At 36.4% G+C, this 18,020-nt stretch overlaps 1 protein-coding gene across 1 annotated transcript in view; it reads left to right on the top strand.

Moving 5' to 3' along the window:
• The first annotated feature begins 5,211 nt into the window (after positions 1–5,211).
• The window catches only part of LOC143249996 (inactive phospholipase C-like protein 1), a 45,452-nt gene continuing 32,643 nt past the window's right edge, over positions 5,212–18,020 (top strand). The window contains exon 1 of the mRNA XM_076500631.1: positions 5,212–5,562. Coding sequence (XP_076356746.1) covers positions 5,292–5,562 — 271 coding nt within the window. The 5' untranslated portion in view covers positions 5,212–5,291. The remainder of the gene's footprint in view (positions 5,563–18,020) is intronic.

The following is an 18,020-nucleotide window of genomic DNA, read 5'->3' as shown; positions in this document are numbered from 1 at the left end:
CAAGCAAAATATTCAACTTGCACTCGCAAAATTACGAAAATTTGAAACCTCTAGTAAAGTGACCATATATTTTAGTATACTTCAAATTGTAATGCGTTTTGAATGTAACTTTTAGACATTAGTTAGAATTTTAAAAATTAGACCATATTAAGACTATTGTTACATTTCTTAGAATTTGAAATTAAATGAAACACCAACAGAAAACAACTAATGGTTTTAGTAGTTTATTCAAAACTACCTAAGTAAAAGTTTCCAATAACAAGGGTGTTTAGTAATATTTTAACTGCACTGGTCAATTCCAGAACCTGCTTAGGTTATGCCATAACATTGAACTTTAAACATTAGTTTTTGTGAGAAAGACAACTACATAAAGAGGCCGGAAGATAATTATCTAATGTACGGTGCCTCTTCCGTCATAAAACCGGAATTACTCTTCACACGTGCCATGTAGAGGCTTTTAATCAGTGATTTGTGTATTTCACTACAACCTTTCATCAGAATACGGTGACTTGTGTATTTCACTACAACCTTTCATCAGAATACGGTGATTTGTGTATTTCACGACAACCTTTCATCAGAATACGGTGATTTGTGTATTTCACTACAACCTTTCATCAGAATACGGTGATTTGTGTATTTCACGACAACCTTTCATCAGAATACGGTGATTTGTGTATTTCACGACAACCTTTCATCATAATACGGTGTATTTGTGTATTTCACGACAACCTTTCATCAGAAACGGTGATTTGTGTATTTCACTACAACCTTTCATCAGAATACGGTGATTTGTGTATTTCACTACAACCTTTCATCAGAATACGGTGATTTGTGTATTTCACCACAACCTTTCATCAGAATACGGTGATTTGTGTATTTCACCACAACCTTTCATCAGAATACGGTGATTTGTGTATTTCACTACAACCTTTCATCAGAATACGGTGATTTGTGTATTTCACGACAACCTTTCATCAGAATACGGTGAATTGTGTATTTCACGAAACCTTTCATCAGAATACGATGATTTGTGTATTTCACTACAACCTTTCATCCGAATACGGTGCTTTGTGTATTTCACTACAAGCTTTCATCCGAATACGGTGATTTGTGTATTTCACTACAACCTTTCTTCCGAATACGGTGATTTGTGTATTTCACGACAACCTTTCATCAGAATACGGTGATTTGTGTATTTCACTACAACCTTTCATCAGAATACGGTGATTTGTGTATTTCACCACAGCCTTTCATCAGAATACGGTAATTTGTGTATTTCACCACAACTTTTCATCAGAATACGGTGATTTGTGTATTTCACCACAACCTTTCATGAGAATACGGTGATTTGTGTATTTCACGACAACCTTTCATCAGAATACGGTAATTTGTGTATTTCACGACAACCTTTCATCAGAATACGGTAATTTGTGTATTTCACGACAACCTTTCATCAGAATACGGTGACTTGTGTATTTCACTACCTTTCATCAGAATACGGTGATTTGTGTATTTCACTACAACCTTTCATCAGAATACGGTGATTTGTGTATTTCACGACAACCTTTGATCAGAATACGGTAATTTGTGTATTTCACTACAACCTTTCATCAGAATACGGTGTATTTGTGTATTTCACTCCAACCTTTTCTCTTCCTCATACAGACTACTTAATTTTCGTTTTTAATAAACAACCATTCAGTTAATCTATACATCAAATAAACTTTGAGGAAATGACGTAGGAAACCCATTGTATATATGTATGTATGCTTTTCGCATAGCGAAGCCACAATGGGCTATCTACTGACCACCGAGGAGAATCGAAACCTAAATTTTAGCATTGTAAATCCGAAGACTTACCGCTGTTCCAGTGAGGAACAAAACTCACTGAAAGTTATCACAAAGCAACATCTTAATTTGTTAGGCCTAACCTTAGAAATGTCAATGATGTTATACTGGGCAACGTGTAATAATGTACTTTGCCATTATGATTACATCTGAAATAGACATGACAAAGATTCTCTGCTTTGTGTTTCTTACACCTTTAAATCAAGCTTTGACCGTTTTACCATATTTGATGTAAGTAAACTGTGTTGAAACACACGAACACAATTACATTCTCACGAGATTCAAACTTCTATCAGTGAGGTACAAGTTAATTTTCGATAATTTATTGGAACTGACCTCCGACTAAGAATGTGGTTTTAGAATGCAGTTATTATGCAACCAGAGTTTTCAGAGCTTTTACTTGGAGATTATACAACAATTTTGAGCACATTTTAACACTCTTGGCAAAATAATCCCATATGAGCAAGTTGTGCCGAAGGAATTTGTTCTTTTCAGTCATAATTTCAGCGCAGAGTTAATATGGATCTGTTTATGGACGTAATGTGCTAACACTGAAAGAAATACGGATCTGTTTATGGACGTAATGTGTTAACACTGAAATACGGATCTTTTATGGACGTAATGTGCTAACACTGAAAGAATCACGGATCTGTTTATGGACGTAATGTGCTAACACTGAAAGAATCACGGATCTGTTTATGGACGTAATGTGCTAACACTGAAACAATTACGAACGCTACTTTCTACTTACAAATTTTTTGTCGAGACACTGAAAGTGACTGACTTCTTCCAAGCTGATAAGATAATAAATAAGGTTCATGTATTTAAAGAGAGAGTGTCGCTACCGAACGTATTATTCCGTTCTCGCTTGTGCTAAACGTATTAAGACTTAAGGATTAACTTTTACGTTCGTACTGCAGAACGCTATAGATGTAGTTCAACTGGAATATGCTAAATCTTTCATACAACATTGTAGTTATAATCATACTAAGACATTTACACTAATTAACACTCAGTCCGTCTTGTAATAAAAACAGTATGTTTATGTTTTTTATTTTCTGTGTGAATAATTGTTGTAGAAAAACTGGGATTTTTTTTATCTAATTTCGCGAAAATCTACACGGGGGTTATTCGCTCTAGCTGTCCTTAATTTAGCAGTGTAAGACTAGAGAGAAGGTAGCGAGTTATCATTACCCATCGCCAACTGCTGAGGTACTCTGTTACCAATGAATAGTGGAATTGACTGTCACTTTATAATGCCCCATAGCTGAAAGGGTGAGCATGTTTGGTGTGAAGGGGATGCGAACCCGCAACCCTCAGATACGAGTCGAGCACCCTAAACACTTGGTCATGTCAGGCCAAAACTGGGAAAATTTCACTGTTAAATCTAATTACACTAAATTACAATCCTTATGAATCTAATATAATTGAAACAAAAATAAAAATATACGTATTTATAGTTGTACATAAATATATAAGTATTTATAGTTGTACATAAGTATATAAGTATTTATAATTGTACATAAGTATATAAGTATTTATAGTTGTGCATAAGTATATAAGTATTTATAATTGTACATAAGTATATAAGTATTTATAATTGTACATAAGTATATAAGTATTTATAATTGTACATAAGTATATAAGTATTTATAATTGTACATAAGTATATAAGTATTTATAGTTGTACATAAGTTAAGTATATAAGTATTTATAGTTGTATATAAGTATTTATAATTAAACATAAGTATATAACTATTTATAGTTGTACATAAGTATATAAGTATTTATAGTTGTATATAAGTATTTATAATTAAACATAAGTATATAACTATTTATAGTTGTACATAAGCTATGTCTTTAAATGTTTGTTTATACATATGTTAAGCCTTTAAGTGTTATTCAAGTAATTATTTATACGCCCCCCGCTATTACAGCGGTAAGTCTACGGATTTACAAAGCTAAAATCAAGGGTTCGATTCCCCTCAGTGAGCTTAGCAAATAGTTCGAGGTGGCTTTTCTATAAGAAAAACACACACACTATTATTTATATGATAACAGTCTTGTTTATATTAAATATATTATGCATTTTGAAATACGCATCTGTTGATACCGTGAAACGTAATAATTACATAAATTTCAGTAATATTCATGACATTAATCGCTGGAAGACGAATCTACAAAACACGAAATAGGAAAAATTAATTGTATTGTTTGTTTGAATTTAAAGCTACACAATGGGCTATCATCTGTGCTCTGCCCCAGGGGTATCGAAACCAGGCTTCCAGCGTTGTAAGTCCGAAGACACACCGCAGTGCTACTGGGATGGCTAATAATATTGTTGGTTAAACATAAGTAGTAATAACAAATAATTACTGTATCAAGATAGAAGATATGGTCATGTGACAAGCCTGTAAGTTAATCAAAGCACAATGATGACTTTGCACACGTACATCAGTAAATGTTATTTAATACAATATGGATTTTATTTAACAGTTTATAATAAAATGGTTCCGTAGGTGACTATAAAGTGTCTCTAAAATATAATAACAAACGTTTTATATGAATAGTCACTTCATTAGAAAATTCTTTTCCTTATATAAAAAAAACACGAAACATGTTTACAAAAGAAAGAAAACACATAAGCGTTTCGTGCATTGTCTGTTTCACCCTACTCGTGTTATGTAAATATACTGCACTATTTTTACCTCTGCACCAAAGAAAACAGAAAGATTTGGCACAGAAGAGATGAATTGTTTGAAAAATAAATTAAATGAACTGTAGTGCCGTTTTTATGTTTGTTTGACAAAAAAAGAAGACAATTTCACCTGTGTACTAAAATATTAAAATTTATGTTTAGTAAAGCTACTAATAGTTTTAAAACACAAGTAATCACGCTGTTTGATGTCTTTTCTTGTTAGTTTTTCATCTTAAACTACACAATGTACTAAAATGATCTGTGTTATGTGGGTTGTAACGTTCAAGTTATTTTGTCCGTTCTTATTCTAAAATAGTTCCCACATAGGCCAACAGTGTCATCTAGCGTCAATAGAAGGTACTTATAGCATGGATAATTTCTGTGACATTTATATTTGTTTCTAATTTTGTACATTATCATAACGAGGCTGAGAAAGATATTGTAGTGACTGAGATATATTTTTATATTTTCTTGTATTGAGTTTCAGAAACCAGGAAAATCACGTTAAACTGTATATTGTGAAGAGAAAACACTGAACAACAAAAACTAATGGCAGAATCTGCTGTGAAACTTTCTGTTGTACAGCAAATATGGAACAATTATTACTAAGTACATATAATAGAATAAAAATCAAAAATGATAAAAAACAAAAAAAGAATAAATTTGAAATTTATGTTTTCATTTCAGAAAGTTTTTCAAAACCCATTTGACGTCAGCATGAAGTTGTCATCTCCGTGGCACTGACATGGCAACGCGATTAAACACTACTCAGCCTTGTAGGAAAGATCCCCTACAGAAGATATGCAAAACCAACGGCGCTGCTGTGGGAGCACAAGCTGGGGAAGATCACGAGCTCGAACAGTCACCTGGACTTGATGAACCAATAATATTGACAGGTAGCATGACGTCACTGAAAACAAACGACGAAAACTGTGATCATAAGAGATCAAATAAAGGAAAGTCAGTTGTTTTCCACAGTGAAACAAGTCAGCCACCAATAAGGAAGATATATAGTGGTAAGTAAGGAAAGAAGAAAATAAAAATAATAATAAGAAAGTGAGAAGAGACGTAATGAGCAGTTGAGAGTATTTTATAATTTATGTAACGACAGCCATCTGCACGTGTTTTGGTGGTACTGTTGACACTGTGTTACACGTCTGACATTTTTCGAACAATATTGGTAATATGCGTGCTACAGCCTAAGGTGATATATTTTTAACCTCCACATTTTGTTATATAAAAGCCAGCTTATTTCGTAACGTATAAAGGTGAACAAAGGAGATTCTTGTTGAACTTAACATTAACAAAAGACACATCTGATTTATAAAACGTATCACTTTGATAATTTCTTGTTGTAGTTTTACTATCAGTTGCATCTCGTATCAAGTTTGTCTTTCTGTAATACTTCGTTTTTAGTTTTCTTGATATAGTCACATTCTGTCTTTTTTCCACCCTCGTTGATTGTTTTACAATATTTAAGAATTTGTATCAGTCAGTTTAGAAAGGTTCAGAAGGGCAGAAATCTGTATCAGTCAGTTTAGAAAGGTTCAGAAGGATAGAAATCTGTATCAGTCAGTTCAGAAGGGCAGAAATCCGTATCAGTCAGTTCAGAAGGGCAGAAATCTGTATCAGTCAGTTCAGAAGGGCAGAAATCTGTATCAGTCAGTTTAGAAAGGTTCAGAAGCGTAGAAATCTGTATCAGTCAGTTTAGAAAGGTTCAGAAGGGCAGAAATCTGTATCAGTCAGTTTAGAAAGGTTCAGAAGGGTAGAAATCTGTATCAGTCAGTTTAGAAAGGTTCAGAAAGGCAGAAATCTGTATCAGTCAGTTTAGAAAGGTTCAGAATGGAAGAAATGTGTATCAGTCAGTTTAGAAAGGTTCAGAAAGGCAGAAATCTGTATCAGTCAGTTTAGAAAGGTTCAGAAGGATAGAAATCTGTATCAGTCAGTTCAGAAGGGCAGAAATCTGTATCAGTCAGTTTAGAAAGGTTCAGAAGGGCAGAAATCTGTATCAGTCAGTTTAGAAAGGTTCAGAAGGGCAAAAATCTGTATCAGTCAGTTTAGAAAGGTTCAAAAAGGCAGAAATCTGTATCAGTCACTTTAGAAAGGTTCAGAAGGGCAGAAATCTGTATCAGTCAGTTTAGAAAGGTTCAGAAGGGCAGAAATCTGTATGAGTCAGTTTAGAAAGGTTCAGAAGGGCAGTAATCTGTATCGATCAGCTTAATAAGATTCAGAAGGGAGTAATCAGTATCGATCAGCTTAATAAAGCTCAGAAGGATATAATTTCTATCGGTCAGTTCAAGGAATCTCAGAAACACATGAGCTTGTATTAGTATTAATTAGCCCTAATGTTACAAACTGTGTCGGGCTGCGGAGGGAATTGTCCAAAGTTCTCGATGTGTTGCTGTTAAACAAGTTCCGGTCTTTCAACTGTTATAAACATAATAATAAATGCTGTTATTTGGTTAAAAGAAAATGATAAACTGTTGTGGTAATTGATAATTTAGGTTGGTTGTTTCCTTCTAGTTTAACATTAAGAACGGCTATGCTCGAACCCTGGTATCTCTCATATGGCCGTTCTGTCCTCACGTGTGTATAAGGCCTCGTACAGGTTCAGTATATTCTAACCCGTGTCGTTCAAAGAAATGTTAACATTCTGAATCGAAACAAACATTCAGATTATAGATAAATAATTTAATAGAATATAATTAGCAAATTACATTAAGTATTTTAGTTCATAAGCTATATAATTTAGAAATTAAGAATGAATATACTACAGTTTTTGTTGTTGTTTTATTTATTTACTTATTTTATTTTGGTTTGGATTAACTGCGATTCCTATTTGTGAAACAATCCTTTTATATTATGTATCTTCCTCGGATAAAATTTAAACGCCATGAGCTAAAAGGCTGTCCCCTTTGCAGTTCCCAGTAAGACAATTTTTACGAACTTAAACCCCCGTAAGAGGTCTTACCCGTTTGATATCCAAACATTTCCTAGTCCTTTGTGCAGATATATATGTCTACTGTTCTATTTTAGTCTGTGGTTTTCTAAGAGCTTCTCGAAATAACCTGAAACAGGTAACCATGTTCTCCAACGATCGTTTTTCTTTGTTTGTTACTTTATCATGCCTTTGTAGAAGAAATACATTCTGTAGGAGCCGCTTAGCGACAAAAGGACATCAGTTGCTAAAACAGGCTTAAGAGAATATTCATTGGAAGACATAGCAGTGTAGCAGTTGAGAATCGCTGAGTTCAGCTCTTCTGTTTAAAGAACATTGTGTTATACTTCGACTTCATGACTTGAAGCGTCTGTAATCAGATTTAGTAACATACAATACAATTTTTTGTGCGTGAAAGGTCAGGTTAAAAAGGTTAGCTAAATCCGAAAAGAAACAAACGTGGTCCAGTTTTCGAAGAGAGAACAAAACAAAAGTTTGTGAAAGTTGATTCACTTTTAATTTGGTTAAAATCATTCTTCTAGGGTCGCTGTGACCTTTTGTTTGTCAGTAGTAGCCAACAGCATGGAACACAAATGTAAAGCACGTGGAAGTGATTAACAAAATTATCTCGTGGCAATCACGCATGGTGTATAAATATGGTGAGAATAACGAATATGTTCAAAATCTTCGAACAAGTTAGCTTCAAGATTATTTGTGTTTGGTGTTTGTTCTTTACTTGAAGCAATTTGAAATACGTACAAACCCATTAATAAGTGTACATTTGAAACAATCAATAATAGATTCAATAGCAGGTATTGGTATTTATTAATTATTTGCGCATCAGTCAAGCTCACAAGTATATACTTGTTTTACCACGTGTTCATTTATTGACTCTTCGTAGCTTGTTTATCCAACATACTGTATTGTTTTACCACGTGTTCATTTATTGACTCTTCGTGGCTTGTTTATCCAACATACTGTACTGTTTTACCACGTGTTCATTTATTGACTCTACGTAGCTTGTTTATCCAACATACAGTACTGTTTTATCACGTGTTCATTTATTGACCCAACGTAACTTGTTTATCCATCAGACAGTACTGTTTTACCACGTGTTCATTTATTGACCCAACGTAGCTCGTTTATCCATCAGACAGTACTGTTTTACCACGTGTTCATTTATTGACCCAACGTAACTTGTTTATCCATCAGACAGTACTGTTTTACCACGTGTTCATTTATTGACCCAACGTAACTTGTTTATCCATCAGACAGTACTGTTTTACCACGTGTTCATTTATTGACCCAACGTAGCTCGTTTATCCATCAGACAGTACTGTTTTACCACGTGTTCATTTATTGACCCAACGTAGCTCGTTTATCCATCAGACAGTACTGTTTTACCACGTGTTCATTTATTGACCCAACGTAGCTCGTTTATCCATCAGACAGTACTGTTTTACCACGTGTTCATTTATTGACCCAACGTAGCTCGTTTATCCATCAGACAGTACTGTTTTACCACGTGTTCGTTTATTGACCCAACGTAACTTGTTTATCCATCAGACAGTACTGTTTTACCACGTGTTCATTTATTGACCCAACGTAACTTGTTTATCCATCAGACAGTACTGTTTTACCACGTGTTCATTTATTGATTCTACGCAGCTTGTTTGTTCACCAGAATTTTCCTTGGATAAAACCGATATTTCGTTATACAAAAAGCATTTCCCTTATTTCATACAAGGTGTATATTTTCTGTTTCATAATACAAATTTCACAAATACCTTGTTAGATAAAATACACTTTTTTGGGCTACTCTTTTACCATCGAATAGTGAGATTGACTGTCACATTATAACGCCCCCACGGCTGAAAGGGCGAGCATGTTTGGTGCGACGAGGATTCGAACCAGCGACCCTCAGATTACGAGTCGAACGTCTTAACCCACCTGGCCATGCCGGTTCTTTATGAAACTATAGACGATGTCTTCTGACTGGTTATTTAATTGTGGCTCTCTGCATTGAAGTCAGGAACAACAAAACTAGTAATACGTCCCACTATGAAGTGCGCGATTTTAGTTTACACGAAAAAAAAAAGTCCATTTCACTACCACACGTTGTGAAAAACAGGCGTATTTTATTTTGATACAAGAACCAAACGATCGAGGATTTATTAGACAGGAATTATCTAATAAAACCCATAAATGTCTACTGAACGAAGAGACGAATATGTGGTGCAAATTGAACGCTATTAAGTTCCAATAATATTTTTCCAAATAAGGTTATCTCCTTAACCCATTTCCAGCAAAACAGTTAAAAAAAAACGATAAACGAGGCTCTTATAATGTGTAAAAGTATCCAACTATCACGTTATTTAGAGCTAGATGTGTTGCTAGGTGACAAAACAACATGATTGTTTGCTTCACGGTACTCAAACAATACACAAACTTGTTTAAGTGGAGGCCCGGCATGGCCAGGTGGTTAAGGCACTCGACTCGTAATCTGAGGGTCGCAGGTTCGAATCCCAGTCGCACCAAACATGCTCGCCCTTTCAGCCGTGGGGGCATTATAATGTGACAGTCAGTCCCATTAATCGTTGGTAAAAGAGTAGCCCAAGAGTTGGCGGTGGGTGATGATGACTAGCTCCCTACCCTCTAGTGTTACACTACTATATTTGGGACAGCTAGCACAGATAGCTCTCGTGTGACTTTGCGCGAAATTCTAAAAAACTCGTGTAAACTAAAATCGCGCACTTCATAGTGGGACGTATTACTAGTTTTGTTGTTCCTGACTTCAATGCAGAGAACCAGAATTAAATAACCAGTCAGAAGACATCGTCTATAGTTTCATAAAGAACCGGCGTGCCCAGGTGGGTTAAGACGTGGAACTTCCTTAAGAATAATCCTTATTGCTACGTTTTACTTCTTAAATGTTATATGTGACATGAAAGTAGCTCCTAGAACAAGGAGTCAGTGATCCTATATGGAGAAAGAATAAGCTAGCTCCTACATATGAATTATAAAACTAGCTTCCTTCTGTGACACATTCACTGGATGAGTGGTGAGTTACTGACTGTGTCTGTCTTGTTACACAGCAAACAACACCGGTCACAGAAATATAGCATGTGTGTTGTTAGAACAAAGAGCACACAATAATGTTCCGTATTTGGCATGCTGACGTCACATCTTAGAACGTGTTCTGATATGTTATTTGAAAGACAGTACGGGGATTTCGTCTGACCCAGATGTTGCAGTTTTAAATCGATTCCAGCGACCTTGAGAATACGCGGACCAGTCCAGTTATGAAACTGTAACCGGCTATAATGAAGTAGCAGAAGCCATAGGGAAGACAGCGACATTGATTTTGTTACAAGATCAGCCAACCTAGGAACGATCATAAGAAAAACATTTATGTTAAAACGGCTCGTTTGGGTTGAAAAATTTTTTACGTAGAGGAGCGAACAACGAGGGTTTTCTCGACATCACCGATCATAAGAAAACTTTTTGACCAGCCATATCCTTTCTTGACCAGCCATATCCTTTTTTGATGGTATTCCTTCTAGTAAGGAGTGATTTATAACATTATATGCTTTCAAGTTCTGTATGTTTATCAGATAATTTAAACTCACGAGTTGTGAAGAAAAATGACCCCTTCTTGAACTTCCAGTGAAAATGAGAAACAACTTCAGAAATGTGTATTTTCATTTTAACCGACGTTTCGGCCTCTGTCAAGGGTCTTCCAACATCACAGGCTACTAAACTCCGTCTTTTCTCTCTCAGAGCATGGCTCACTTTTCGTCGTGTTATTTCTTCTTCTCACAATGATTTTAGCTTCCTACAATGTCTTCCTAAGTATTTTAATTTCCTACAATGTCTTCCTAAGTATAAGAAGATGAATTCTGCTCTTTCAAAATCTACCAGGCAAATATTTGCTCAATGTCTGTGTTATCTCAGTGAGGAACTTACTGGTTCAACTGGACCCACAGAGACAAGTGGTAAAATCACCAAGTGAGAAGGACGACATGGATGAGTCTTAAGTGTACCTCCATCTGAATAGACTTAAGACTCATACCTCCATCTGAATATCAGAGGACTTGAGTGTTTGCTATAATATTTTTATTTCTTATAGTTTTTCACTACAATCAGGCTAATGGTTAACGTCCTCGACTTGTAGTTTGTAGGTAGGGAATCGAAACCCGGCAGCGAACGTTCTCGCCCTTTCCACCGTAGATTTCTTTGTTTGTTTTGAATTTTGCGCAAAGCTATACGAGAGCTATCTGCGCCTACCGTCCCTAATTTAGCAGTGTAAGATGAAGGCAGTTAATCGTTACCACCTACCGCCAACTCTTGGGCTAGTCTTTTACCAACGATTAGTTGGATTGACTGTAACTTTACAATGACCCCACGGCTGAAAGGGCGAACAAGTTTAGTGTTATGGGGATTCGAACCCGCGACCCTCAGATTACAAGTCGAACGCTTTAATCACTTGGCCATATCAGGCTACTCCACTGTGAGGACGTTATAACGAAAGTGTCACTGGCAACCATTTGGCTTCTATGTTGTCCGAAGTTTAAAATTAAGGGCGATAGAAGTTAGTGTCTTAGTATAGTAGTTTTGCTGTAAATAAACTACTAGCACGAATCAAACAGTTGAAACTCCCGGTGTAAAATAAACTTCACCTCAAAGCTTCCTGTAGTAATTAACAGTTTAAATAAATAATTAAACATTTTGTACACACTGACCTTTCTTTAACCTCTAAATTACAGATGTGGCCCACAACCCATAAACTTTATTGAATAAATATTTCTAAACTATGTAAAGCTAAATTGCTTGAGCGGTTTCAAATAACACGAGTCACATAATAACTACTATTAATATTCCAGTTTATCATATTAAGTATTAGTACAGTTCCATGTCTATTTCACATGAAATTCGATGTTCACTCATGATGACCAGAAACCCACTTGAAGTAAAAATGTATTCTCTTTGTTAACCTGAAGATGACTTGGTCGAAACGTTGTTCTGTATTTTATTTTAATATCCACAACAGCTGTCTTGAGGATACGATATTTCACTCAGTTTTTAAGGGAGGGGATCATTTTTTTTACTCTGAGGGGTGTGACAGGTAGTAAAACATAAAACTACCTAATATTATGTAATCTATGAATCACAATAGTAGTGAACAATGTAAAAACAAATAGACTTACGGTTTGAATTTCACACACAGCTATACGAGGGCTATCTTCACTAGCTGTCACTAATTTATTGGTGAAAAACTAGGAGGAAAACAGACAGTCATTACCACCCACCGCCAACTTTTGGGGGTACTCTTTTACCAACAAATAGTGGGATTAATCGTCAACATAAATGGAAGGGCGAGCATGTTTGGTGGGATGGGTATACGAACTCACGACCCGCAGATTGTGAGTCGAACGACCCTAACCGTCTAACTTTTCTAGGTTTACAGATATATGTGTTATCGGAGTTACCTGTATCCCACAAGAACGTTTGTTTGTTCTATGTCACTCATACAGATGGTAGACAGACATAAAGTGTTTTAATATATCTTAACCCAACATTTCTCAATTGATTAATGTAAAATATAAACGATAAGGTAACAGAAATGTTGATTTGTAAAAGTAATGTCTTTTTTTTTAAATAATATCTTTCTTGTTTGAAGTAAATAAACGTGTATGTGTCAAACACATCATGTGATTTGTTTGTTTTTGTTTGTTTTTAATTTTGCACAAAGCTACTCGAGGACTATCTGTGCTAGCCGTCCCTAATTTAGCAGTGTAAGACTAGAGGGAAGGCAGCTAGTCATCACCACCCACCGCCAACTCTTGGGCTACTCCTTTACCAACGAAGAGTGGAATTGACCGTCATATTATAACACCCCCACGGCTGAAAGGGCGAGCATGTTTGGCGCGACGGGGATGCGAACCCGCGACCCTCAGATTGCGAGTCGCACGCCTTAACATGCTTGGCCATGTCAAGCGCGTGATTACCTTTGGTACAAACAAATAAATGAAAATTCTTCATGTTTTGTCGTAGTTTTGATTAAAAGTTCTATATTTACCCTACTAGAGACAACAAAATAAAGTATATACGTTAAAATAATAATAGATGTAGGATTTATTCATGAAACTGCGGGTCAAGTGCAGATAGAATGCATCTCAAAATTCAATATATCAAGGAAATGGTTAGAAAAAATATGGAATAAATGAAGTAAATAATAAAGAGTTTCAGTATTTCGATTCCTCCCCCACAGTACCAATAGAGTTTCAGTATTTCTATTCCTCCCCCACAGTACCAATAGAGTTTCAGTATTTCGATTCCTCCCCCACAGCACCAATAGAGTTTCAGTATTTCGATTCCTCCCCACTCTACCAATAAAGTTTCAGTATTTCTATTCCTCCCCACAGTACCAATAGAGTTTCAGTATTTCGATTCCTCCCCCACAGTACCAATAGAGTTTCAGTATTTCGATTCCTCCCCCACAGTACCAATAGAGTTTCAGTATTTCGATTCCTCCCCCACAGCACCAATAGAGTTTCAGTATTTCGATTCCTCCCCACTGAACAAATAGAGTTTCAGTATTTCTATTCCTCCCCCACAGTACCAATAGAGTTTCAGTATTTCGATTCCTCCCCCACAGTACCAATAGAGTTTCAGTATTTCTATTCCTCCCCCACAGTACCAATAGAGTTTCAGTATTTCGATTCCTTTCCCACACCACCAATAGAGTTTCAGTATTTCGATTCCTCCCCCACAGCACCAATAGAGTTTCAGTATTTCGATTCCTCCCCCACAGCACCAATAGAGTTTCAGTATTTCGATTTTTCCCCCACAGCACCAATAGAGTTTCAGTATTTCTATTCCTCCCCCACAGTACCAATAGAGTTTCAGTATTTCGATTCCTCCCCCACAGCACCAATAGTTTCAGTATTTCGATTCCTCCCCCACAGCACCAATAGAGTTTCAGTATTTCGATTCCTCCCCCACAGTACCAATAGAGTTTCAGTATTTCGATTCCTCCCCCACAGTACCAATAGAGTTTCAGTATTTCGATTCCTCCCCCACAGTACCAATAGAGTTTCAGTATTTCGATTCCTCCCCGACAGTACCAATAGACTTTCAGTATTTCGATTTCTCCTCCACAGCACCAATAGAGTTTCAGTATTTCGATTCCTCCCCCACAGCACCAATAGAGTTTCGGTATTTCGATTTTTCCCCCACAGCACCAACAGAGTTTCAGTATTTCGATTCCTCCCCCACAGTACCAATAGAGTTTCAGTATTTCGATTCCTCCCCAACAGTACCAATAGTTTCAGTATTTCGATTCCTCCCCCACAGTACCAATAGAGTTTCAGTATTTCGATTCCTCCCCCACAGTACCAATAGAGTTTCAGTATTTCGATTCCTCCCCCACAGCACCAATAGAGTTTCAGTATTTCGATTCCTCCCCCACAGTACCAATAGAGTTTCAGTATTTCGATTCCTCCCCCACAGTACCAATAGAGTTTCAGTATTTCGATTCCTCCCCGACAGTACCAATAGACTTTCAGTATTTCGATTTCTCCCCCACAGCACCAATAGAGTTTCAGTATTTCGATTCCTCCCCCACAGCACCAATAGAGTTTCGGTATTTCGATTTTTCCCCCACAGCACCAACAGAGTTTCAGTATTTCGATTTTTCCCCCACAGCACCAACAGAGTTTCAGTATTTCGATTCCTCCCCCACAGTACCAATAGAGTTTCAGTATTTCGATTCCTCCCCCACAGTACCAATAGAGTTTCAGTATTTCGATTCCTCCCCCACAGTACCAATAGAGTTTAAGTATTTCGATTCCTCCCCCACAGCACCATGGCAAGTCTGAAGGTTTATAACGCTAAAAAACTGGTTCAGATGGTGGGCACCTCACAGAGAGCCAATTTACAGTTTATAGAAAACAGTGCGAGTAACCAACTAGTGTATTAGTGGATCCAAATTATTATAAGTTATTATTTTTATATAATTGCAAAGTTAGAAGTATTAACTGTTGTTCGTTGTTTAGTTATGATCCATTCGAACCCGAGACCCTCAGATTACGAGTCGAACGTCCTAACCACCTGATCATTTGGGGTCAATTAAGTTCTGACATGTTGTATTTCTAACTGTACTCGTGTTATGCAAATGTATAAAAACTCGGTTTCCGTTTTTTCACTTAACTAGACGTTTAAGTTACGAAACTTACATACAAACTATGACTGTTCTTAGTAAAACTTTGTGGTGAAGTAGTAAGGAACACGTGTTGTATCTCGACGCTGTTTAATCTTCGAGTAAGGATGTCAGCTCCAAGTTGTCGTGTCTTTCTCTACTTGTTACGGTCAGTTTATTTTCTCTGGCTGTCATCTTATTGTATCAATCCATTTCAAGATAGATTTTTAAAGTTTTTATAATTATTTGCTCGGAATCCTCCAACAAAACATATTGAGATAAAACCTTTTAAATATTTTTTCTAGCCAATGCCTTTTGTTTTCGGGCTTTAATCCCCGTCACATCAAACATGATTGCCCCTTAAACCGATAGGGGAGTTATAATGTGTCGGCCAGTCCCACTATTCGTTGGTAAAAGAGTAGCCCAGGAGTTGGCGGTGGATGGTGATGACTGGCTACCTTTCCTTTAGTCTTACACTGCTAAATTATAAATGGTTAGCGCAGATAGCGCTTGTGTAGCATTACGCGAAATTCGAAATAAACAAACATTGTGAAGCCACACTCATACTGGTTTGGCCACTTTCTGTGTGTGTATATGTACAGAACACTGCTTGTATGTAAAAACACTGAACTATCTGTATTCTATAAATTAGCCAGGTTATCCATTCTACTAATTATGAGTATTTAACCATGCAAACTGAATGATATACTTAAACATGTACTAACACGTGGTTCCTTCTGTTTGTTTATTATTCACTCTCTCTCTCTTCACACTTCCCACCACCCCTTTTGCAGGTTTTCCCATTCAGTTCTTTTGTAGATCAAGAATTTGTGACTGCTCACCTGTGTATCGGCCAGGCACGTGTCCGACGAGGCCTGGCCTTGGCTATGCAACAGTCAAGAACTTTCCAACCATGAAGAGTTCAGCCTATAAATGTATAATAATTAGTTTTTTGGGTACATATTTACTTTCTGGAATTATATTTCTATAATATCTACAGAGTAAAACGTTTCAGGACTGCGCTCATTAGCTATTGCCCCACTTATTATCCTCTGCTCTCCTTATGTGATGTTTAACCTTGTGGTGCCAGTTGTGGAGGAAAGGAGCGACATCTGCCCCCATCCGCAAAAGGTTAAAGAATCTTGTGAATAAAAATTATTTGTTTCATACTTTTTACGATGTGTGGGGCTACCTACTTTGTACTTCAACGCAAAGCTCTTTATTATTACATTTTAATTTTACAAAATATGTTTCCGGACTTACAACGCTAGAAACGGGATTTAAATACCCGTGGTGGGCAGATCACAGATAGCCCAGTGTGTAAACTTGTACTTCAAACAAAGAAACATTTTTCAACCATAATATTATTTGCTTCCTCCGTCTCTCCTCTCATATGATATTGATATCAATAAGACGTGAAATGTTCACAATTTGACGAGAAGTCTGAGAGATGCTTAAATATGAAAACGAATGTACAGTCAAAAAACAAAATCATCACCTAATGGTTCACGATGTCAGTGTTGTATATAGTTCTGCAACTTACGACAAACCAAAAAGATACCTGCTGCTACATAAAGCCAAAACACCTAAAATATAAGTAAAATGTATTTATCAACAGCTTTAGGTACTAATTTTAGAATCAGTTGTCATATCTTCAATAATTGTTTGGTAGTTCTTCATGGTAATACGTTATAAATATAGTATTATAAGTACAGACGGCACATCTATTCAGCATAAGTCCAGGTTGCAAGCCCCCTTCTTGTACAGCGGTATGTTTGCGGACCAACAAAGCTAGAAATCAGGTTTCGATAACCATGGTGGGTAGAGCACACATAATTCATTGTGTAGCTTTGTGCAAACAAACCAAACCAAGCAAATTGCACCTTTATTCAGCATATAACGGATTTACTTCTATACATTTAATTTCATGTCTACGTTGGCTTCAGATTAATGCATTGGCCTATACTGTTGGATATGTATAGCACAAGTGCCGCATGCTTTCTAAGTTTGTAGAAGATTCTTGAGGGTAAGAATCAACAATATATGTTCTACGAAAAACTAGCATATCTTACCTAACGAGTATATAAAAACAAGCTATCACAAGATTCCATTAGACAATTATAGAATATTATTGGCTAGTTTCAGTTAGTATACTATAAACCTTGGTAACTACAATTGTGATTAACACTTATTAATCGCAAACTACAGAATTTGACCAGGAAAGTTTATAATATCTTCGTCAGTAAAAAGTCAGCTTATAAGCGGCGTGACACCAGCCTAGTTAGTTAGTTTAAGCGAGGTGTAACAATATCGACTCAGAATTAATTTGCTTGTCA

This window comes from Tachypleus tridentatus, chromosome 4 (assembly GCF_004210375.1).
Source record: "Tachypleus tridentatus isolate NWPU-2018 chromosome 4, ASM421037v1, whole genome shotgun sequence".
NCBI classification, from domain to species: domain Eukaryota; kingdom Metazoa; phylum Arthropoda; class Merostomata; order Xiphosura; family Limulidae; genus Tachypleus; species Tachypleus tridentatus.
Note: the sequence above shows the minus strand (reverse complement) of the source record. Positions and strands in the feature narration are given on the sequence as shown.